Source organism: Anabrus simplex, chromosome 2 (assembly GCF_040414725.1).
Source record: "Anabrus simplex isolate iqAnaSimp1 chromosome 2, ASM4041472v1, whole genome shotgun sequence".
Taxonomy (NCBI): domain Eukaryota; kingdom Metazoa; phylum Arthropoda; class Insecta; order Orthoptera; family Tettigoniidae; genus Anabrus; species Anabrus simplex.
In genome coordinates, this window is record NC_090266.1 from 213608029 (window position 1) to 213632409 (window position 24381).

Genomic DNA, 24381 nt, shown 5'->3' on the forward strand with positions numbered 1-24381 from the left:
AAACCACGGAAAACCATTTTCAGGGCTGCCGACAGTGGGGTTCGAACCTACTATCTCCCGAATAATGGATACCGGCCGCACTTAAGCGACTGCAGCTATCGAGCTCGGTTGTTTGTTGAAATTACACATTGTAACAGTGAAGGGCTAAATGAGACATATCACTCTCAAGTTGGAAGCACAAGTCGAACATCACATAGGTGAATACCAAGGAGGGGTCAGAAAAGGTCGCTCAACAGCTGAACAGATCCAAAATCTGAAAACGATCATCAGATATTGTACACTAAGGTCCAAGCAGTATGTGTCTGTCTTTGTGGACTTTAAGAAAGCGTATGACTCCATTGACCGGGAAGTCCTGCTAAACATCTTAAATGAATTTGGAGTTGATTTGAAACTGCTGGCATTAATTAGAGCCACCCTGACTGATAAAATCCAAGGTGAAGTTCCACGGATGTCTCTCGCATTCCTTTGACATCAAAACAGGAGTCCGACAAGGTGATGGGCTATCCCCGATACTCTTCAACTGTGTTCTTGAAAAGATCATCAGAACCTGGCGGGTGAGATTACAGGAAACCAACTACAGTCCATTCAGAATAGGAAAAAAATCCAAGGGGATAGCAACAGACTGCTTAGCATTTGCCGATGATATTGCTGTTCTCTCAAAAGACATAGAAACCACTAGAGCTCAAGTTGAAATTTTAAAGGAAACTGCCGAACAAACTGGTTTGCAGATATCGTTTGAGAAAACAGAAGTAATGACTAACATCAAAGAGGCTCCACCAAAACTCTGTACAAAATACGGGGACATCACCTGAGTAGACAAATTCAAATACCTGGGTGAGATCATCAAGAAAAATGGACTGGACAAAGAAGCACTTCTGGAGCGAGTACGCAAACTGGAAATAGCCTACCAAACATCCCGCACAATCTACAACAAAAAATGCCTTTCCCAAAACACCAAGATACGTCACTATGAAACAGTTCTGAAGCCAGTAGTTCTATATGCAGCCGAAACCCTGTCTCTAAATGCCAACAAAGGACTCCTTGAAGAACTGGAGAAAAGAGAACGCAAAATTGTGAGAGGAAGCTTGGGATCAAAGTACAGAAATGGAATCCATCAAAAGAGATCCAACAAGGAAGTCTACAGCAAAATAGAGAAAATTACCAACACAATCAGAAAAAGACGGGCACGATTTTACGGTCATCTGAAAAGAATGGACGGAAGAAAGTTAACTAAAGAAATCTTTCACTTTTTTTGATTCAAACCCCAAAACCACAATTGCCTGGTTTAGAAATACCAAAGAAGACCTGCAAATGCTACATATCTCAGCTGAAGACGCCTTTAACAGAGATCTCTTCCGCAAGAAAATATTGACGAACGGGCTAAACCGAGACGAGCAACCGAAGAGAAGACACGGTGCCCCTTGGACAGAGGAGTGTAAGCAGGCCCACTCACAAAGAATGAGGGAAATTTGGGCTCTAAAGAAGGCCAAGTTCAGTGTCAAATGCAACAAGACTTAACGTGGTCCTTGATATATATATATATATATATTTATTATTTATTTATTATAATAATAATAATTCAAACTTTATATTGGCATTATTTACCCACGGTTAAAGAATATTGTTTTCAAGTCATCTTAGTCTATTAATCTATTACACTTGTGTCAACCAATATATTGGTTCATTTTGTATTAGGCATTGGAGATCATCAGTTAGTTCATTTTCAACAGCTAGCTTGACATCGGTGTAGATAAGGGTCTACGTTATCAGTTGAGGCAATACTGCTGTAACAGTGGCCAACATAGTGACTGCCTAGCCCACCAAGATATGGAAGAGAGAACTATCACATCTTCAAAGTGTGATGAAACCTAAGGTTCCAAGAGGTAAGCTGGCACCACCAGATTTGATAGAGTTTTGAAAGTAGACACAAGGAAACAATTTAGTGTTTTGCTAATACAGGAGTAAATCCACAAAAGTTGGTTACGGTAATTAGCACGTGCTGTGAGCAGAAACAGAAACTATTGCAAAAATGGACTGCATGCTGAAAGTCATCAGAAAGAATCCAGGTGACAATCTACACAACAATGGCTGATACACTACACACAACATGATGAAAGTAAGTCTAAACCTCTAAATGGCCAACAGCCAAATACACTGACTGACAGAGCAAATGCAACACCAAGAAGGAGTGGTTCGAAAGAGATGAAAGTTGGGGAAAAAACAGAGACGGCACGGACAAATAATTGATGTTTATTTCAAACCGATATGCAGGTTACACAATGCGCACAGCATCGACTCAGTAGGATGTAGGACCACTGCGAGCGGCGATGCACGCAGAAACACGTCGAGGTACAGAGTCAATAAGAGTGCGGATGGTGTCCTGAGGGATGGTTCTCCATTCTCTGTCAACCATTTGCCACAGTTGGTCGTCCGTACGAGGCTGGGGCAGAGTTTGCAAACGGCGTCCAATGAGATCCCACACGTGTTCGATTGGTGAGAGATCCGGAGAGTACGCTGGCCACGGAAGCATCTGTTTGCAAACGGCGTCCAATGAGATCCCACACGTGTTCGATTGGTGAGAGATCCGGAGAGTACGCTGGCCACGGAGGCATCTGTACACCTCGTAGAGCCTGTTGGGAGATGCGAGCAGTGTGTGGGCGGGCATTATCCTGCTGAAACAGAGCATTGGGCAGCCCTTGAAGGTACGGGAGTGCCACCGGCCGCAGCACATGCTGCACGTACCGGTGGGCATTTAACGTGCCTTGAATATGCACTAGAGGTGACGTGGAATCATACGCAATAGCACCCCAAACCATGATGCCGCGTTGTCTAGCGGTAGGGCGCTCCACAGTTACTGCCGGATTTAACCTTTCTCCACGCCGACGCCACACTCGTCTGCGGTGACTATCACTGACAGAACAGAAGCGTGACTCATCGGAGAACACGACGTTCCGCCATTCCCTCATCCAAGTCGCTCTAGCCCGGCACCATGCCAGGCGTGCACGTCTATGCTGTGGAGTCAATGGTAGTCTTCTGAGCGGACGCCGGGAGTGCAGGCCTCCTTCAACCAATCGACGGAAAATTGTTCTGGTCGATATTGGAACAGCCACATGCTGAAGAATGGCGGTTGACGTGGCGTGCGGGGCTGCCACCGCTTGGCGGCGGATGAGCCGATCCTCGCGTGCTGACATCACTCGGGCTGCGCCTGGACCCCTCGCACGTGCCACATGTCCCTGCGCCAACCATCTTCGCCACAGGCGCTGCACCGTGGACACATCCCTATGGGTATCGGCTGCAATTTGACGAAGCGACCAACCTGCCCTTCTCAGCCCGATCACCATACCCCTCGTAAAGTCGTCTGTCTGCTGGAAATGCCTCCGTTGACGGCGGCCTGGCATTCTTAGCTAGACACGTGTCCTGTGGCACACGACAACACGTTCTACAATGACTGTCGGCTGAGAAATCACGGTACGAAGTGGGCCATTCGCCAACGCCGTGTCCCATTCATCGTTCGCTACGTGGGCAGCACAGCGGCGCATTTCACATCATGAGCATACCTCAGTGACGTCAGTCTACCCTGCAATTGGCATAAAGTTCTGACCACTCCTTCTTAGTGTTGCATTTGCTCTGTCAGTCGGTGTATAATGGAGACAGCACAGCTACAGTCTGTCATTAAACAGGACACACACTGGTGAACATTATGATTTAACTTTAAAGTTTGTAAGTGTAGTTGAAGATTATAGTAGGCCTATATTTAATTCTCTGTTAAGGACAGATTTCCTACATATACTATTGAAGGCAATTCGGAAAATAGAGAATGTTAGCACAAATACACTACACAACTGGGTTTTTGCAGCCAGTGTATGATGTGCAGGATTTTCCCTCAAGTCCGCCGCAAGCCGGTTAGGATCCCCCTATCCACCACCTGCGATGCGCCACGTGGGAGTATCACCTCTCCCCCTGCTACGCCAGCGTAGTAGGTTCGTGGATTTTATGAATTTAGGAGAGCGATAGTGATCATTTGAGAGACCTGTGCTTAGTAGCAGCATTTGTTACTATAGAACAGTTCAGGAGATAAGAACATACAAAATCAATTAACCCGTAGCTTACACAGTGCAATAAATTTACACAACATACACTGATGGGTCCCAGGGAACCCAGGACAAATTTCTTTTTTCTCTAATCGATTTTTCTGGCTTGGGTGGCACTAAACAGATCCCTTGTGGCTCCTCTTTACCCAAACAGTGGAATACCATACCTCGTAAATTCCACGGGAGTCTCGGGTTCGAGGCTCTCTCTTCCAGGAGTGGAGAGATCAGCTGGTTTCCCAAGTGCAGCAAAAATGACCTGCGTTGTGTATCCCTCTCTCTTGGCAGAATACCATTGTAAATTACACGAGCATTCACGGCAGCGATATCCAGAACGGCGAAGAAAATTGCCATCGGCCATCTCTGAGTGCGGCGACCTGTGGTGTCGTTACGACACTTTTCATCCAGGGCATCTACACCACCTTTCGTATCATTATAAAATAAAATCATCTCTGCCTTGTTGGTTTCAAGACATACAGAAGCCTGGTGATGTATATTCGACACTAAATTTACTATATTAACTTTTTTAGGTACGAACGATAGCGACGTCTTTTTTCCCGAGAAGCCAAACATGGTTGAAGGTACTGATCTTCCTCAGGGTTGAACAAATTCTACTGGCAGTTCTCGCTTGTTTCTTCGTATAGTCCCTACATAGGTTAGATGCATCTTTTGTAGTTCATCTAATAATTCTATTGAAGTGAACCAATTATCTTCGGTCACATTTCTATTGGAACCAACAGTGGGTTGTAAAAGTCTCTTGACAACCTTTGTTGGGTTCATGAGCTTGCAGGCGTTCAAACTTTCTTCTGTTCTTTTGCCGCAGTATATTTCTGCATTGAGGCAGTAGTGCATTTTGGCATCAGCTAAGATGAAAATTTTAATGCCGTATTTTCTAGGCTTTGAAGTTATAAACATTTGAAATAGACACTTCCCTCGAAATCCTACTAGCATCTCGTCTATTGTGTTCTCTCCCACAGAGTAGTTGTCTTGACAGTGTGCTATAAACTTGTTGAATACCCATGAAATATATTTCAATTTGTCATTCTTCTTGCGCTCATCTCTTGTTGAAAAGTCATCAAACCTGAGACATCTAAGTAAAAAGTAGAGCCACTGTAACGACACAGTTGCGGGAAAAATAACTCTTCCAGTTCCATCAGTTGCATAAAGTGATGACAAGTCTTCGTTGTGGGATTTGAAAACACCCCATAAGTAACATACTCCAAGAAAAACTCTTAATTCTGTTATATTCGTTTCACTCTGATAAAACTGCTTTTGTAGATCGGCGGTGACTTAACTAATTTTTTTATTTGTGTCAGAGACTATTTCAGAGAGCATAATTATCTGAAAATAGAAGACTCCAGCATTCAGATGCAGCTGATGTTGATGTAAGGCGTAAAGCTGGGCCTGCGATGCGAGGTAAATGAAACGACTCGATATGAAAGTATGCTGAGGGGTTCTCCCACATACTGACTGCATTGCTGACCATTTATACCTATTTCGACCATAAAATGAACTTGACGGTGTGTTTTGATCGCTTTCCGTATCAACCTCGTCCTCACTTTCACAACTGCTGGAATCATGTTCACTGAATTCAAACTCACTCTCATAATCCGAAATGTCACTTATATCCTCCTCTAATAAAACACGAACTTCATCGTTAGTGTCATTATGTGCCACAAAACACAAGCAAGAATTTGAGCACACACATTTACAGAATGTCCCGTAATTTACACAGATGGGTCCCAGGGACCCGAACACTTTCATTGCGCAAACAAGGAAACTAAACGTGTCGGCAGCTGTCAAGGTCAGACAGAGGACTGAGAGGGAGGAAAGTACAGAGATGCTAAGCGCAGTGCGGCCAACGTATGAAAATTAATTCACGCAAGAAAATAGTCTTGGGTCCCAGGGGCCCAACCATGTAAGTTTCGGGTTAACATACAAAAATATCTTGTGATCATATTGCAATTATGTTTTGGACCACAATCTAGATGCAGGCCTTTGCTACATTTGCAACACACTGTTCTTGCTCTACACCTTTTTGATTTGGACTACACATGCAACAGTTAAGACTCTTATTTCTGGAAGTTTTTGCACTTTAGAAGTACCGGTAAATCCATTTATATCACTCACGGGGCCAGATGAAACCACACCAGACTGCTTATGTTCAAGCCACTCGCTTCCTAAAGTCTCAATTAGTGACACTGTATAAGCCAGTCTCTACACGGGGTGTCAGGCTCCTCCAAAATTTTCATTATATAGGCGGAAGATGATAGGGATCAGATACCGAGAATGAAGAATTATCTACAATCTGTATAAAAATTAGTCTGCAGTGATAAGAATCGAGGACTTTGAAAAAGAAGCAGCAATCCAGAAAGGAGTGAGGCAAGGCTGCAGTTTGTCCCCTCTCCTTTTCAATGTTTACATAGAACAGGCAGTAATGGAAATCAAAGAGAAATTCGGAAAGGGAATCACAGTCCAAGGAGAGGAAATCAAAACCTTGAGATTTGCCGATGATATTGTTATTTTATCTGAGACTGCAGAAGATCTCGAGAAGTTGCTGAATGGTATGGATGAAGTCTTGGGTAAGGAGTACAAGATGAAAATAAATAAGTCCAAAACAAAAGTAATGGAGTGCAGTCGAACGAAGGCAGGTGATGTAGGAAATATTAGATTAGGAAATGAAGTCTTAAAGGAAGTAGATGAATATTGTTACTTGGATAGTAAAATAACTAACGATGGCAGAAGTAAGGAGGACATAAAATGCAGACTAGCACAAGCAAGGAAGAGCTTTCTTAAAAAAAGAAATTTGCTCACTTCAAACATTGATATCGGAATTAGAAAGATGTTTTTGAAGACTTTCGTGTGGAGCGTGGCATTGTATGGAAGTGAAACATGGACGATAACTAGCTCAGAAAGAAAGAGAATAGAAGCTTTTGAAATGTGGTGTTGCAGAAGAATGCTGAAGGTAAGATGGATAGATCGAATCACGAATGAAGAAATACTGAATCGAATTGGTGAGAGGAGATCGATTTGGCTAAATTTGACGAGAAGAGATAGAAAGGACACATCTTAAGACACCCAGGACTTGTGCAGTTGGTTTTTGAGGGAAGTGTAGGTGGTAAGAACGGTAGGGGTAGACCAAGGTATGAATATGACAAGCAGATTAGAGCAGATGTAGGATGCAATAGTTACGTAGAAATGAAAAGGTTAGCACAGGATAGGGTGGCATGGAGGGCTGCATCGAACCAGTCTATGGACTGATGATTCAAACAACACATAGGCTGTAACTATTTAAAACTACCCTTGCAATGATATTGAAAGTTACTTTCTTCCAATACTTTACAGTTTTTCTCTGATCAAGGTATGTGTACAACTTATCACCAGTATCAATCCCCCAAATGTATTTATTATAATTACACACCACTTCTGGTTTTGTAATTTATTTTTGCTGACCATGGTGTTTACTTGTGAAAGTTTTATCAGCAGCCCTACCTTCACTAGTCAGTAGAACAGGATTCCTCTCACTCTTCTTTTCCCTATAGCCCATAGCTAACACAGGTCTTGACCTGAAGTATTTTGTCTCCAACACCATACTTTTGTTTCAAATACTAAGGGAATCCTTTTCTGTTTCGTCGTACAGTTCCTGTTATGAATGTCCTCATTTTATACAAATCCTTCACTAATGTCAGTGACAAAGAAATTGTCAACGAACACATGGTATGATTTCTGTAAATAATTTCTTATAGTGAGCAGGTGCAATACCACACAGTACCCTAAACCATGCTTTGCAATGACATTTTGCACCTCGGTATACATAAAATCCTAAGCAGTAATTCACTACTGAATCACATATCATCCAAAGTTTTATGCCCCACCTGTGGTGGTGTTTATTTGGCAGGTATTGCACGAGTGTTGTGCGATTCTTTGTCCCCACCAAACTTTCATCAAAAGATATTGCTGATATGGAGTGAAATGGTACCTTGAAACTCGATTGGCATGGTCAACAACAAGCTGGAATTTTCTACAGGGATCACGATTTGCTTCATTAGGGGCAGCAAGCCTCTATTGTCTGTAATATGAAAGAATTTCAACAGAAGCTGAAATCTGTTTCTGGCAAACATGTGCCTAAACCAAGGTGAATTTGGGAGAATGAAGCTGACCAGTGACTAGCTATTGTAGGCTTCTTGTTCAGTCCCATGTTCAGTAAGCAAGCCAAGAAAGCTTTCATTTCTTGAACTGTAGTGTTGTGCCAGCTGGATGCCCTTGATGCAGGTGAAAGTTTATTCTGATTTTGTTTTTTAATAGTTTGTGAAACATATCTCAGTCTCTGTTACTAATAGTGTCAGGAATGAAAGTGCAAAGAACAGATTGAAATATTCTATGGTGGAGCATCAGGTTGAGGTACATGTTTTGGACCTGGGATTTCAAAAAAAAAAATGGTGGGGATGGACTACATTACTTTCTAGGAATACGCATTCAGTCCAAGAATCATCTAATTCACTGTCACCATCATTTCCGTTTTCACTGTCATTGGTCCGGCCCAGCGGTGTAGGGGGCAACGCGTCTGCCTGTCACCCGGCAGCCCCGGGTTCAATTCCCGGCCGGGTAAGGGGCTTTTAATTGTAATGATTAATATCCCTGGCCTGGGGATTGGGTGTTTGTGTCATCCTTAATGTTTCTTTCCTCACAGGCAACACTTCACACTTCCACCATTCCAATAACACGCAGGTTCATACAATATGGTGCCAGTTGTGGCAAAAGAAGATCCAGTAAAGAGGAAAATAAAAAGCACTGTCACTTGAATTATTTATCACTCTTTGACACTGCAGGAACTGTTGTAAGCCCATTAGCCAACAGCACGGCTCCATCATTCTCTGGTGCACAATCTGAAGACCCAGAAACATCATATTCATCACTTTCACTAAAATTAGTCACATCTTCTAAGAGATCCAAAAGTTCCTCAATTTCTTTTCCCGAAACAGGCCTACGTGACGACATGCCTTGTTGTGATATACGTACTATGTAAAACTGTACTACTACCTAAACAAATTGCTATGTAACTATAACTACAGTAGAAATAATAAACTTAATATATTACGATAACTCCAATGCGTCAGAATGTAAAATTATTGAAAACAAATCACAACATACGGACATAAGCAAACAAGGAGGCTGCCACATTGGATCACAGACTTGAAGCGCTCACATACCATATACCCTCAATGGACGAGTAAAGTAGCAAAAATTTTTTTGTTAGTTGCTTTACGTCGCACCGACACAGATAGGTCTTATGGCGACGATGGGACAGGGAAGGGCTGGGAGTTGGAAGGAAGCGGCCGTGGCCTTAATTAAGGTACAGCCCCAGCATTTGCCTGGTGTGAAAATGGGAAACCACGGAAAACCATTTTCAGGGCTGCCGACAGTGGGGTTCGAACCTACTATCTCCCGAATACTGGATACTGGCCGCACTTAAGCGACTGCAGCTATCGAGCTCGGTAAAGTAGCAAATATGAAGCTATGTCAGTGCCATCTAATGACGTAAGAAGGAATTACAAACATTCTACCTTCTTACTACCTGATTTGTGGAGCAATCACTGCACAACTACACCACTTACAGTAGGGTGCCGGTCGAATCTGCATCCTGGCATTTTTCGTACAGAAAGTAAGTGCCGATACATCTTGGCACTGTAAAAGTTAAACTATGGATAATCACAATTACATTGTACCTGGTTGCTATTTCTTGATGGATGCAGCATTTTTGCATTAGTCTCTTGGCACAAGTCAGAACAAAATGTACTGCCCACAGATGTTTCAGTCTCATTTATGGCTGTGAGAGCATGGAAGGTGCTGAGTAAGGAAGGACTTCCGGAGAACGATTAGTGTCTCCGGATGTTAAGTGCAACTTGTAGGGCAAGTCAAGCTGCATTAATTGTTTCAGGCCAAGTGAACAAAGCAATGGTAAACTACCTGATCTTGCCTAATGCACTTCATTTTGGCACCAGCATTGGTTTTTGCTGTTTCCCTATCACTGTACAACCTTTGGTGCTGCTAGTTGAGAATCCAATCAGCCTCCCAGCAGATGACTTAACAGGAAGATAATCACACTGGGATAGGGTAGTTCACCCTATTAACATTAATGGCTGAACGCGAGGCCTCAAGTCGCGTAAGTCTATAAATTAAAAAATATTTTACTACTTCAGTTCGTGGAAATAACATCTCTTGGTAAGATTATGACGAAAATAATATAAGGATGTTCACTCCAACCAAGATGTGATTTTTGAAGGACCATGAAATACATAAACATACATCTGTACTCATGTGAATAATAGAGTTTTCCATATTTATTAGATCAAACTACTTCTGGAAGAACATTTTAAAAATTTTAAAACTGATTAATCCAAGAGGAAGTTTTGTTTTTCAACTCTCCTGAAGATATGCACTTTCCAATGAGTTTACTTAAAAGATATCAAATTTTGTACTTGAAACTGCTAAATCAACACCCGACACTCCGATCTCTGGGGTAAAATCTCACTCCCCAAAAATACTCTTCTGCCCGTAAAAACACACATCCCCACTTCATTATCAGGAACAGTACAACAATTTGCAAAATTACCAACATCAAAAAGAAACAACAAATCTTCCTAGTAAGTCATGCTACAAACTGCCCTGCGGTCTAGAATCTACCCATAACCAGTCTTGTACAGGTAAGCCAGTGCAAATTTATGAGAGGTGACTAGCCTACTAGGCATGCAAGGCATTTACCCAAGAACAAAGGATACATGATGATGTACACCGATTCCAACTGCATAACAGTTAGGTCAAAATACAGTGTGTCTGAAATACTCAATTACCGTATGTAATATTTAGTTTCAATGAAAATGTTTGTAAATATTAATACCTGCATGGTTCACTTGATGGGGAGGAAACTTTATTTTTTTCAGTCTGCGACATTGATTCCACTAGAGGATCAAATTTCACGTAAAGGGACTGCTTCCTCAGATCCTGTGCTGCTTGTGTACTTCCAATAGCTGACAGAAAATCAAATGCTGAAGCATCCTTAAACACTACAAAAAGAACAAGGTATGAATTATTTGAATGGAAGCTGCATTATCATGTTCTAAGAAAACAATAATTCAAGTCCACTAAAAATACAATTTCATACAAGTCAATTTTTTAACTTCTTACAGTATAACCTTTGACATGCCAGTTCTTAATGATGCTTGTTGTTTAAAAAGGTCTAACATTTATGGTCATTGGCCCAGGTGCCAGTTCTGCAGGGTACAAAACTGAGATGCTTTTCTTACAGTATAACATAAGATTGTTAAATGATTTGATTGAAGTATTTATATAATGCATTACCAAGATGGCAGCAGAGTGAATAGCACACGAAAGTTGAGCTCCTGATAATTTGTGTACATATCTAGTGTATATGGAAGTCGGGCAACAATAACAAGTAGTAACTTTAAAAAAAATATAGTTGAATGATCTAACAATTAAGCGGAAAGTTCTGAGGCAGGGAAAAACTCTAACTTCCAAAATGAATACAGGGGCTGTAACCTCAACATGAATAAGTGTGTTGAGAGCAAGAAAGAATTGGGGAAGGCAGGAAGAGTACAGTGTGGTGAATGCAAAAACTGGTATCATGGGAAGTGCACCGGTGCTGACTGAAAGAACAGTAGCTGGATCTTTAAGGACTGTGCCTCCAAAAAAACCACCGTATTTGGTAAGGGATGAGACTGAACTCTTAAACAAGTTACTGGAAGAAGTGCAAGCCATTAAATTAGAAAAACGCCACAGAGAAACTGATCTGGGGAATTCACTTAATGCATGTCATAATAAATAAGATGACAGTGTGCATATATATTTTTATTTTTTAATCCCAGCAACATGACAATCTGAGGCAAACATTAAGCTGAAAAAGGAGAAGGGAGTGAACGGATAGTGCTGACGGGAGTGTGAGTATTTCTATCATCCACCACTGTGCCAATCATCAATCACAACAGTCCTCTAGCGGGCTGCCTACCTGCTGCAGCAATGCATTAACCTTTTAAGTGCTGAGTTACCAGTTGACTGTTTGATACCTCAGTGCTGAGTTTTTCATTTGTATGTAAAAAAAATAGTAGAAGCCGCAATTTTTAACTTATCAGTGGGGAGATTAGCTTAAAATGTTTATAAATGTTTGTTGTTTATAAATCTGCATGCAAATGGAAAGTCCTATTTTTTTTTTTTTTTTGCTAGGGGCTTTACGTCGCACCGACACAGATAGGTCTTATGGCGACGATCGGATAGGAAAGGCCTAGGAGTTGGAAGGAAGCGGCCGTGGCCTTACTTAAGGTACAGCCCCAGCATTTGCCTGGTGTGAAAATGGGAAACCACGGAAAACCATCTTCAGGGCTGCCGATAGTGGGATTCGAACCTACTATCTCCCGGATGCAAGCTCACAGCCGCGCGCCTCTACGCGCACGGCCAACTCGCCCGGTGGGGAAAAGTCCTACACTTATGTTCAATATTATTTTGAGAGAAAACAAAATTAACTTATGTGCCCATGTGTGCATTATCTTTAAACAAAGTAAAGAGCCCAAAATAATATTTCCTCAAATATGTAGGCAACTAATACATGTAACTTCTTAGAAGTATATAAGTTGATATTTTAAAATACTTTCCAAACCTGGAATGTGATGATAGTTAAATGTTTTATACTGGTTGTTTGTGATACCGATTTGTTCAACTATCTGCACCAACTCCACTGGCACAAATGTTTCTAAAAAATCAATGATTTTTGGGTTGTCATCAAACACTACTTGGCCCTCAGAGCCTGTCACAGTTACCTGAAACTCTGGTGAAGAAAAGTAATCCGTCCGGCACGAAATTAGTGATAAAATAGCTTTTGTACTAGCTGTGTTTTTCTTCTTTAGTTTAGAAGGAGGCTCTATTTCTCTCTCTCATACAATATTTTCAGCACACTATCACTCTCACTATCAAAATCGCTTAATTCCTTAAAATGATCATTTCCATTATCACTTTCGCTGTGGTTAATAACTGAAAGATTCTGTGATCCGAAATAACATCGCTACAAGAGCAACTAAATTGTTGTTCCGCCATGTTTGTTTACATCACAGATGAACAACTCCACAGACGTCTACAAAAAGCTCTGTAAGTTACTTCCTGAAGCTATAATCTCTGATCAATTAGTTCTACATAATGCAGAACATGTCAGATCAAATTCGCTCTCGAAAGTAAACCGGGAAACTAAAAAAAAATTAAAATTCTCGCGCACTATCTATAGACGGGCGTAGCACTCATCGAGTTAAGCAAGGCAGGGGACACCATTTCTGTGCATGCCTGTACTCGAGATTGTGAAACAGGTCGGAAAAGCTCTCGACATGGAAGTGACGGATAGTATAGTGGATACATGCAACTGTCTGCGAAGACAGCCAAGTTAAGAGCACATTACAATTAGTGTGAAATTTGTGAAAAAATTCCATAAAGACAGTCTTGCGAACACCAGACAGAGAAGAGGAATGCGAGTACAAGACGCTTTGGGCTACCCGGAGACAACAATGTGTGTGTCAATGAGAGCCTACCTCTGGAGAGGAGGACAATGCTAGCAGCTGCATGTCAGAAGAGAAGGGAAAATGACTATGCTTTCTTATAGGTAAGGAAACAAATTAGGGTTCTCGTATTGATGATGATCTTGAAAAGATATAGAGGGAGAGGATAAAGAAGAACTTGCAGTTCGTTATCAAAATGTTTGTAAACTGAAAGCAAAATTATATTTATTCAATGAGAACTTAAGCAGTAATATAGACATTTGTATGTTAAGTGAAAGTTGGCTTGACTCTAGCATACAGGACAATGAGATCTGCAATAATGGGTAGAGAGTGTACAGACAGGAGAGAGCTACGGGGAAGAAAGAATGTGGAGTTCTAATAGCAGTAAAGTAGGGGATCAAAATTCTGAAGGCTGAGGGAGCGACAATTCAGTCAGACGTATTTGTTACGATAGCGGGGGTATATGAAACCAATCATGTATCAATACCCAGCAATTCATAAAAGGTAGTAATCCATATGACGTAATAATTATTTAAAGATACATTAGCAGGCTATCGAATAAGAAAACAGGCTGGGACCAATGAGAGGTCAGTGGTAGGAACAAGAAGAATAATAGTAAAGCTTAACCAAGACTGTATATTCTTTCTACTTGAAAGATAACCAAAATAAAACTCAAACATTTCACAATATGGAAGAGTATAAAAACAAGGTCTGAATAGAAGTAATGTATATTACAAGAAACCCCTAGACCAATTACAAAATTTTGCATTAGATGAGGCAATTCAAAAGGATATAACGAACTTCAAGCCTCAGCGGAATGAGATAACACTGTTTAAAATATAGAGATAAGGAAAACGAGGGCAACAGGGAGGGAGGAGGATGGAATCACAACTGTGGGAGTCGCAAGCATGTTAAGATGCAGAGTACAAAGTCAGTTCATAGTACGGTTGCTAAGTCCAGGCCTCATATTCAATCATTTAAACCTCTTGAGTCCATTCATTATCTTGATGCCATTTTTGTTTCTTTAAAAACACTCATGTGAACTGAAACTGGCCATGGATACAAAGTTGAAGTTAGGAACAGATTGCCGAAGTCCACTGGGCAAATAAAAATAATAATAATAATAATAATAATAATAATAATAATAATAATAATAATAATAATAATAATAATAATAATACACACTGTTGCTCACCCAATCTAGTAGAAAATAAAATAGTTTCCCAGCGGAACACTGGGAAATTGGTGAACGACCCTCCAACCTCACTCTGTATCAGCACTGGACTGAAGACCGAGGGATCGGGGGACGAATTTATAGGGTAGCAGAAAGTTCATGAAGGAACCGCACATGGCTTTGAGAAACAGCAGATAGTGACGTAGCGACAGACTTAATCCAGTGGTAGTTCAGTATGCAGTGAGATGTCCAGCAGGTCGGGCGATAAGTGAGGCAGCAGCGAATGTACAAGGCCAATTAGATGAGTGTTGGTAGTGGCGTGTGGAGCAAGACAAGTGGAGTACGAGAGAACAGTGGCCGTAAGTAGGTGAGTGACCGTTACATATTGCTACTAAAATTAGAATTTAAAGGGATTGCCTGGTATGTCTACTCTGCTTACATTAACCCTAGCTTCAAGCTGGAATCCTATGAGGAAGTGTTCTGATAGCTGGAAAGATATATGTACAGTAAAAATGTTGTCATAGCAGGAGATTCCAACATACCAACAATAACACGTACAGATCTTGCTGTCTACAATGGTAACAGCTACTGCCAATTATTAAAAGATTTTATGAGTCTACTTGAACCAGATTCATATATAACAAAGTTGGTATATCCAGACTGAAATGTGAACACCTTTCAAAATTGGTACTTGATAATGACATTGACCTAGTCACTATACAAGAAATAGATGCCATTAATGACAGTTAGCTGAGGGCAAGACGGAAAAATGTCACGTTTTGTACTGATAAGTCACAACATCCACCATACTTGTGTATCAATAACTTATGCTTGCACTAATACATAGAACGCCCAGCGTCTGTCTACAAACGATAATGAAATACACACAGCAACTGTAAATACACGAGGTATTATGGTAATAAATGTGTATAAACCACCATCTGTAATGTGACCACACACAGTGGTTACCATCTGGTACCATCCAGCTCTGGTACCCCCAAAGCTGCATATTTTCAATTTTTTTTTTACAAAACAACCTTATACACTTCAAAATACTCTCCATTGCAACTAATACATTTGTCCCACCGTTGTTTCCACTGTTGGAAATATTTTTTGTAGTCATCTTTAGAAATGGCTGACAGCTCCTCCCTCGTTCTTGATTGTCAATCAAACCTTTTATTTGGAAGTTTCAAGAAGATTGTGCAAGAGTGTTCGTCCACAAAATACCCGATTTGTGGCAGACAGGAGACTGGTTCTTCTACCACAACAACGCAACTGCACACACAGCCATCTCTGTTAGATTTTGGCCAAAAATGGCACTATTCCGCTGCCCCACGCACCTTACTCAACTGACCTGGCTCCATGCGACTTTCTTATTTCCATGCACGAAAAGGAGCATGAAAGGATACCGATTTGACAACACTGAAGAGGTCAAGAAGAAAGCGAGGGAGGAGCTGTCAGCCATTTCCAAAGATGACTACAAAAATTGTTTAGAACAGTGGAAGCACCAGTGGGACAAATGTATTAGTTGTAATGGAGAGTATTTTGAAGGGGATAAGGTTGTTTGGTAAAAAATTTGAAAATATATAGCTTTTAAAAAATAATTTAGTTTTTTTCCTGGGTACCCCCTCGTATACATGACTTCAACAGTCATCACAACTGAATATATGAGAGCGGACAAATGGCTGGTATCAACTTATGAACTGGTCAGAAGCTAACAACTTGTGTTTTGCTTCTGATGCTGAACAATGAGCTACATTTATGTCAAAAAACAAAAACCACAACATCCTGAAGGGCCTTGGCCTACCAATTGTAATAGTGTCGACTGAGCAGATCTTAATACAACCCCTCACACCCAGGTAAAATTCCCTGACCTGGCCAGGAATCAAACCAAGGACCTCCAGGTAAGAGGCAGGCATGCTACCATTACACCACAGTACTGGCTACTTTCAAGTCAGCTCAAGTGGAAATGTGAATATAATCTGGACCTCAGCCTTGTTACGCAGGATGAGTGTCAATTCTCTCAGCCTCAAGAAGAATAAGGGAAAAGTATTAACCAACAGAGATCTGTCATGACAGTTACTGGAACTCAAATACTGCTGGTCAGATTACACATCAACTGCATTGGAATTTCACTAACACAAAGGGAAACCAGTTCTCAGCCAATTTAGATGAATGTGTGCATTTCAATCCACTAGTTGTATCAAACTATGCTTGTTTTATTGATGCTGTGATCTCTACAGTAAAAAACATTTCACATGAAGGAATAAATCCCACATTGGAGTGAAACAAGCAGCAATTCATTTTATAAACGATTCCTAATCAGCGGTGACCTTGTAGCTGATAACCTGCTACAGAGCTTGGATGACTCCAGGAGACAAAAGGAACAGCATGGCTGTGTTAACAAATAATCCCATCTCCACAGAAGTCACCCTTCTAGAACCCATCTGCAAAGCTTGAAATAGACTTTACCCTTAGACATGTTAAACAAGAAAAGCAGCTGGATATGATGGAATATTCCCAGAGTTCCTCATAAACATCAGCCCTAACACTAGCCAATAATTACCTGAATTCTATTCTACATTTTGACGACTGGAAAACTACCACCTACTGATCACCATAGTAAAACCCAAGATATATATCCGATTAACCCCTTCACTGTTGGCCATTTAAATCTTCTGCTGGCACTAGCACATTGCCCAAAAGGCCTTGTGATTTCACTCCCCGCATTTAACCACCAGAACTAACGCAGCGGGCCATGCCCGACAAAATTATCCCGCACAAATCCTATGTCAGGCAATGCCAGACAACTTTTTCTCTGTACAGCTCCTTTCTCGGGTAGTACATGTATGAATCAAAGATAGAGCAAGCTACTGCCTTCTGCTGATGACAATTTGAAGCCCTGTATTGCTATAATCTCATTGAACTCAGGCTTTGTGAAGGGTTCTTTTAAGACCATGCAAATTTGTAAACAGACGCTGCTTAACAACATGGCATTGTGCGAGAAGCACGTGAAATAATTAGCAAGACTTTTAGATGAAAGTGACTATTTGAGCGACAGTGGAGGAATTTTTAACTCTTTCTGGTCTAACTGTGAGCATAGCTCGCAGCGGTCCAAATTACGCTCAGGCCGCGCTGCGGGCATAGCCAATAGTAAGGTTTGACAATTCACTAAAAAATCAAGAACGAGCTATGCATGCATTCCCATGGTTACATCGTGTTTCTTCATGTATTACTTATGAGAGTATTTAAGCAGATGGCAGTATTATATGTCTAAGTCAGAGAATTTACGATATTTTCGATCAATATGCATCGGTAGATGTCACTCAGTGAGCTCTAAGACATGGCTTCTCACGGCAAACATGTGCTTGACGAAAGTCAGATTTTCGATATTTTTAGATATATTATTAGTTTATGCGCAAATGGACATACTATTGATATATGAATTCGAAACAACTTCTTACATTTTATTATGATTGGAGTTCGTTTTATGGCCTAGCGCATGTTCCCGCGTATTTCATATTTGCGTGAATACGTAACATTGTCTACACATTAGTAAAGTTGTCTGTTTAGAAGACGATATTTTCTCTTTCACAGAAGTCTTTTGTGGTTAAATGGAACAGTAATTTTACATTTGAATAGCTTCTGACAAAATTTATGAATTAAAATAAAATTTCATAAGAGCTCCCATTTTAATTATTGTAATTATTACTATTATTCAAAATTTATTATTTTTATATCGTACTCACTATTGTTGTGGTTTTGTAATTGCAATGCACATTTTATATTAGCAAAACAGGGTAAATATAACAGTATTTCAGAAAACTGTACTTGCTTAGTTATCCATCAGATCTTTTTTTCATTCGTAAAACATGGTATAATATATAAACAATTGTAAAATCTCAAGTGATAGTTGACATGATACAAACAGCATTTTTCAAAACTAGATGCTTAAACAAGCAAAAAGCAAAAAGAATCATTTAAATATCTCCTAACGTACAGAGATATGTTTTTAAAATCCTTAAAAATGCCCAGTCCAGAACGTTTGTTAGGGATATTAAGGCCCAGACTGGAATGGGTTAATTGGTGATGAATAAACTGTGGAATTAGATTGTGTTAGTGAATTCACTGATGAAGACCCCGATAACTAGAACATTATACGAAATGACAGTGCTGGTACTTCTGACGGGACGAAGAATTACTGTGACTCGGACTTTGATCTAAACGAACCCAATTCACAGTATCCCTAGTTATAAACCACACCATGGGACTAAACGTAAGAGTGAATTTGATTCTTTTCAGTTATTCACGGAAATAGTGTGCGAAACTAACTGGTATGCCAATGTAAACATTCGGAAGTTTACACCCCCTAAGATGTCTAAATTGTTGTTCACACTTCATTTATTGACATCCACAGAGGAGAAGTAAATACTACAGTTTTCAGTGACGGAAAAGTAAAGAGACGACTACGTGAGAGTATTTTTCTGCAATTCATGTATAAGAAAGCCCGGATTACATTCAAGTGTTTTTCTGCAATTCACGTACAAGAAAGCCTGGATTACATTCTGGTGTTTTGAGAAGTTCCATACAAAGCACAATTACTGACGAAAATGTGACCAACAGATAATTTCAGGGTTAAAAATGTTGAATATTGCTCTTGCATAGTGTATTATTTGTATTATATATATTTTGTATTTGTTTTATTTGATTTTTATAAATATGCTGCCCATGTGTTTGTGCAGTCACTTATCCATCTGCAAGCAGATTTTTAAAAATGGAGTTCAAGAAGCAATCATGTTCAGGAAGAAATGGAGGGCTAAAGCCCCATTCACAATGCAAACGTAACGTAACGTAAACTTAAAATTAACGTTAACTTAGAAGTTAACGGCCATCTTATCTAATGGAACCATTCACAATGCGCCGACGTAAACTTAACTGCGAGTCCGTAAAATTAAGGGATTGCAAACTCCAAGCTCTTGCGGTTAATTTTACGTTAACTTTAAGAACCAGCCAATCAGAGCAGAGGTAAACATTGTGTGTTGTGCACGATATAGTGAGGTCTTTCGACGAAACGCTTGTACTTCTCTTTCAAAATTATCTTTGTGTGTATGCACGATAGAAGGAAAAAGAATTACAAATACGCTGTACCAAAAAAGTAATAGGTGGAAATAAATATCTTGTAGCAATGAAATCTGACGGTAAATGGGGGGAAACAAGCTCGCAGCTCTGGCGAACGGACGAGACAATCCCTGTCATAAATAAAACAGTATCCCTGTATATTTCTTAACGTTATGGCGCACCACTAGTTTACGAAAACGATATCATCCAAACATCTCATCGGAGTGTGATAGATAGGGGCATAGATGTCGGTAAAGGAGACCTTACATTTCTTTTTATTAGAAAGGGGGAAGCGAATCTTAAGAAAGGCGAACAGTTCAGGTTTCAACCGCATGTCCAAATGAACTGATGAGGGTCATTTCTTACAGTAGATTACCGAAATCGCCCTGAGATAACCTCCTTTGATTCAAGGGATGAACCCATTTTCTGCACCGTTGTTTAGATCGCCTTTTCAGGTACCGTAGGCCTACACAGCTCCCAGGAGCAAAGCAATATATGTTTGAAGAAATATGAATTCCGCTACCACGTTGTTTGATTCCATCGAGGTATTGAAATATAAAACTGCGAGATAGCCCAAAACCCGACTTCCGTGCTAAATAACATGGCAGTGTTGATTGGCTGCTGTATACTCTTTACGTTAATGTTACGTTCCTCCATTGTGAATACCACAAATTTTACGTTAATTTTACGGTTATGCCACGTCGTTAAGTTTACGGTTACGTTTGCATTGTGAATGAGGCTTAAGGGTTAATTGCAAAACTATTCATATCTTCAGTCCTTTTTATGATATTTATCAAACTAGAACTACAGTGATTGTGAATCTTTCCTCTACATATTTAGAAAGTTACAGACTTATGTCAATATTTGAGATACCATTTTTATAGTTTTATATCAGAAGTTCCTTTTTTAAGATTAGTTGTGAGAATATGCCAGCAGTAGTTTAAAAATGTGTGTTTGGAGTGTACAATCTACATGGCCAAACATTTCTGCTTGAGTTGTGAAAGAAAGAAAGAAACCTATGTCTGCAATAATGTGATTTTATCTCAAATCATATAGTGCATGTCAATTCACCATCATGAATTTCCCTGGAAAATTTTTTTAAATATATTAAACTTCTATACCGTATGTGTTAAGAAATAAAATATTTTCATCCTCTCTTAAATTTTGAAAATGGTACAGCCCTGTGAAAAATGCAATTACTCTTAAAACAGTAGAGATCTAAAAAAAAAAAAACTAATAAACCACAAGTACTGGAGACCTCGCAGATTTTTTTCTTTAAAGCTCACTCTTAGTATGTTCAAACTTAGCACACACACACACACACACACACACACACACACACACACACACTCTCTCTCTCTCTCTCTCTCTCTCTCTCTCTCTCTCTCTCTCTCTCTCTCTCTCTCTCTCTCTCTCTCTCTCATGAACTTTATTTTTACTTACAAATTTAAGAAAACTTAAGTTTAGATTTTCCTCATGCTTATTTTTTAAATTTAGAAAGTCATGGAATGCCAACTTTTTAGTTACATTGTTACTATGAACAATGTCTTCTTTGCTCCAGCTATCTGTATTACAGAAATATTCATTTATAATTTTTTAAAATAAATCTCATTTTTACGAGATTTTACAAATTATTTACTGAAAAAAAAAAAAACCTCTTCATAAAACTCATGAGAATTGCACAGTATATTATTTGGTTAGTGTGTTAGTAGTTGGTGCCATCAGAATGGACAATTTTTTGTGTGTAAATTGTTAGAAATTTTTGAATTGGTAGCTTTGTGTACATACAATCATGTCGACCGCAAGAAGTGTGTGAGAAAGAAATAAAGGACAGTAAAATTGCGCCTAGCTGTCTGGGCTGAAAATGTAGTATAGTAACTGAACTTATGCCTTCTTTTCTACTGTAAAATAAGCATAATGGCAACACTATTTTCAGCTCTTTTGTTTGTTATCATCAACAAGTTTGAACCTGCACATGAATCATTCTGCTTGGAGTTTTGTGTGTGGCTTGAACTTTGTTAGATACAGTCTCAGTGAGGTAATACAGCAGCGAAAGGGCAAGATGTGTGGACTATGAATGCAGGCACAAAAGAAAAGTGTTTAAGGAAAGTGAAAAACACTTCACAGTTGTTGGAAATCTGGCTGAGTTATTGCAGAAATATCTTGGTACTCAAGTAATTGTGTTACCATCACATCCATTGTGCACTAATTGCTATACTCACTACAAGAAATTTACGAGGGTCGAGTCATAAGTCATGGCAACTATTTTTTTCTGGCGAACAGGAGACAACATGGAAAATCTAAGAATTGCATTTGGAAACATACGGTATGTACTTGCGTATGATGCCACTAGATGGTGAATGTAAACAGTGTGGGTCTAAGCATGCCCCCAAGTTCAGTCTGTGAGCAAGAGCAATGATCGTATATTAAAATAGCAGTTCTCCGTGGCAGAAATGCACGCCAATGCCATGCAGAGCTGTGGGAAGCATTAGGTGTGCATGCCATGCCCTATAGAACAGTGGCGAGGTGAATGGAGACATTCAAATGGGGTAGAGTATCAACTGCCAAATTGCCTCGCCCAGGCCGTCCAGTGTTCATGGACAAAGATGGACGGATAATGGTGATCGATCAGTGTTTACATGAGGGCAGGCGCTGGACTCTACCGGAACTGCAAGAGCATACAGCAATACCAGTGGCAACAATACGGCGCATTTTACACAAGGACCTACAGATGCCTAAACTTTGTGCAAAGTGGGTGTCACGTCTCTTAACTGAGGTACAGAAGTGGACTAGTTACGAAACATGTCGCATCAATCTTGAGAAGTTTCAGCAAAAATGACAAGCCATGTTGAATCGCATTATTGCAGTCTATGAAACATGGGCACGAGCTTATGAACCTGAACTGAAGAGACAGTCAAGTCTGCCGCAGAGAACTGCTATTTTAACTTACGATCGTTGCTTCTGCTTGTTGCCTTCCATTTTGTGATGCTCTCACTCACACACTGAACTTGGGGATATGCTTAGACCCACACTGTTGTTTACATACACCATCTAGTGGCATCATACGCAAGTATATACCGTACGTTTCCAAATGCATACCTTAGATTTTCCGTGTTGTCTGCTGTTCGCGAGAAAAAAAATAAGTTGCCATGACTTATGACTTGACCTACGTAGTAGTCCCCAGAATATGAAACTGAAAAAAGACAATGCAGATGTTTATAGTCCTGAGAGTGAAGTTGTTGATGCACTGAATGTCAGCATTTCTGCTATAGCCCCTAATATATCCCCCACTCAAATGACCTAGCAAGATAAGAAGCACAAGAAGAAAACAGTAATGTAAAAAGAAAGATGGAAGAACTTGAAACAAGTTTTACAAAAGCAACATCTTCAAAACTTTTCTAAGTGTATAATGTAGATGCAACTGGTGCAGAACCTGAAGACACTGGCAAGTGTACCCAATGTGATGCATGGTTTCAAAACCTAAACACAGCAGTCTCAGCAGCCACTTATTCTGAGAAGGTACAATTACTGACAATGTACCAGATAGCTGCTCCAAGCAGCAGTTACAGAACTACATACCCACTTCCTCATATTACTTCAATTCCAAAGCCCGTAAAATAAAGAAGGAAAAAGGTATTTGGGTATGCCCCGATTCCTACTGTGGACATCCATTGCAAGATGATACTCTTGATGTTGCTCTGGAATATTACCTAAGTGATGATGAAGACTGTAGGAGGCCAAGCCCTAATCAGGCTGATGTTTTCTCTAAGTGAAAATGGTGAAAAAGTTATAAAGATAAAAATATGACAAGATCAGTAAAAGAAGTATATCTCCTAATGAAAAAGGGGAGCCCAAATTGTATAATTGCTCTCACAAAATTCTACTCTTTACGACCAAAATTGGTAAAATGCCAGCCAGTCAAGGATGTATGCACAAGCATTCACTGCATGTAACAGTCTCCTTTATGACACCTCATGGTCCGGGAAATGCTTTCAAATGGTCATCATGAGCTGATCAGTGTGCAAAGTGCTGCTCTTGATTCCTGTCCACATGCAAATTCACCCCGGCTACGCAAGTTCAATGAAGAGCAGATGGACAAAAAGAAAAAAAAACAACCTCTTTCCAGCAGTCCTGTGTTGACTATTACAGTGTGAGGCTCTTTCAGCAGACTTCTTATAGAGTAGTTGAAATATACACAGGGTAAAAACAAATCGTGGACAATCAGTTGATGGCCTAGTAATGTTTACATTTTAAATCCTGAACTAGTGTAATTAATTCCCATTCATGGAATGTCAAACAAATAAAATCAAGACAGAAGAGAGTAGAAATTTGTGAAAAATATACAAAACTGAAAAATGCATAAAACTAACCTGAATTTTCTATATCTAGTTTTGTTACAAAATACTTGAACAAAATCAAAAATGGTTTTCCCACTCACTTTTATCACTGT

General features: G+C 40.0%; 1 protein-coding gene across 4 annotated transcripts in view; it reads right to left on the reverse strand.

Moving 5' to 3' along the window:
• LOC136864010 (uro-adherence factor A) overlaps positions 1-24381 on the reverse strand; it is a 639417-nt gene that overhangs the window by 153776 nt on the left and 461260 nt on the right. For all 4 annotated transcript variants that reach the window (XM_067140507.2, XM_067140506.2, XM_067140509.2 and 1 more), the window contains one exon: positions 10987-11152. In XM_067140507.2, coding sequence (XP_066996608.2) covers positions 10987-11152 — 166 coding nt within the window. The remainder of the gene's footprint in view (positions 1-10986; positions 11153-24381) is intronic.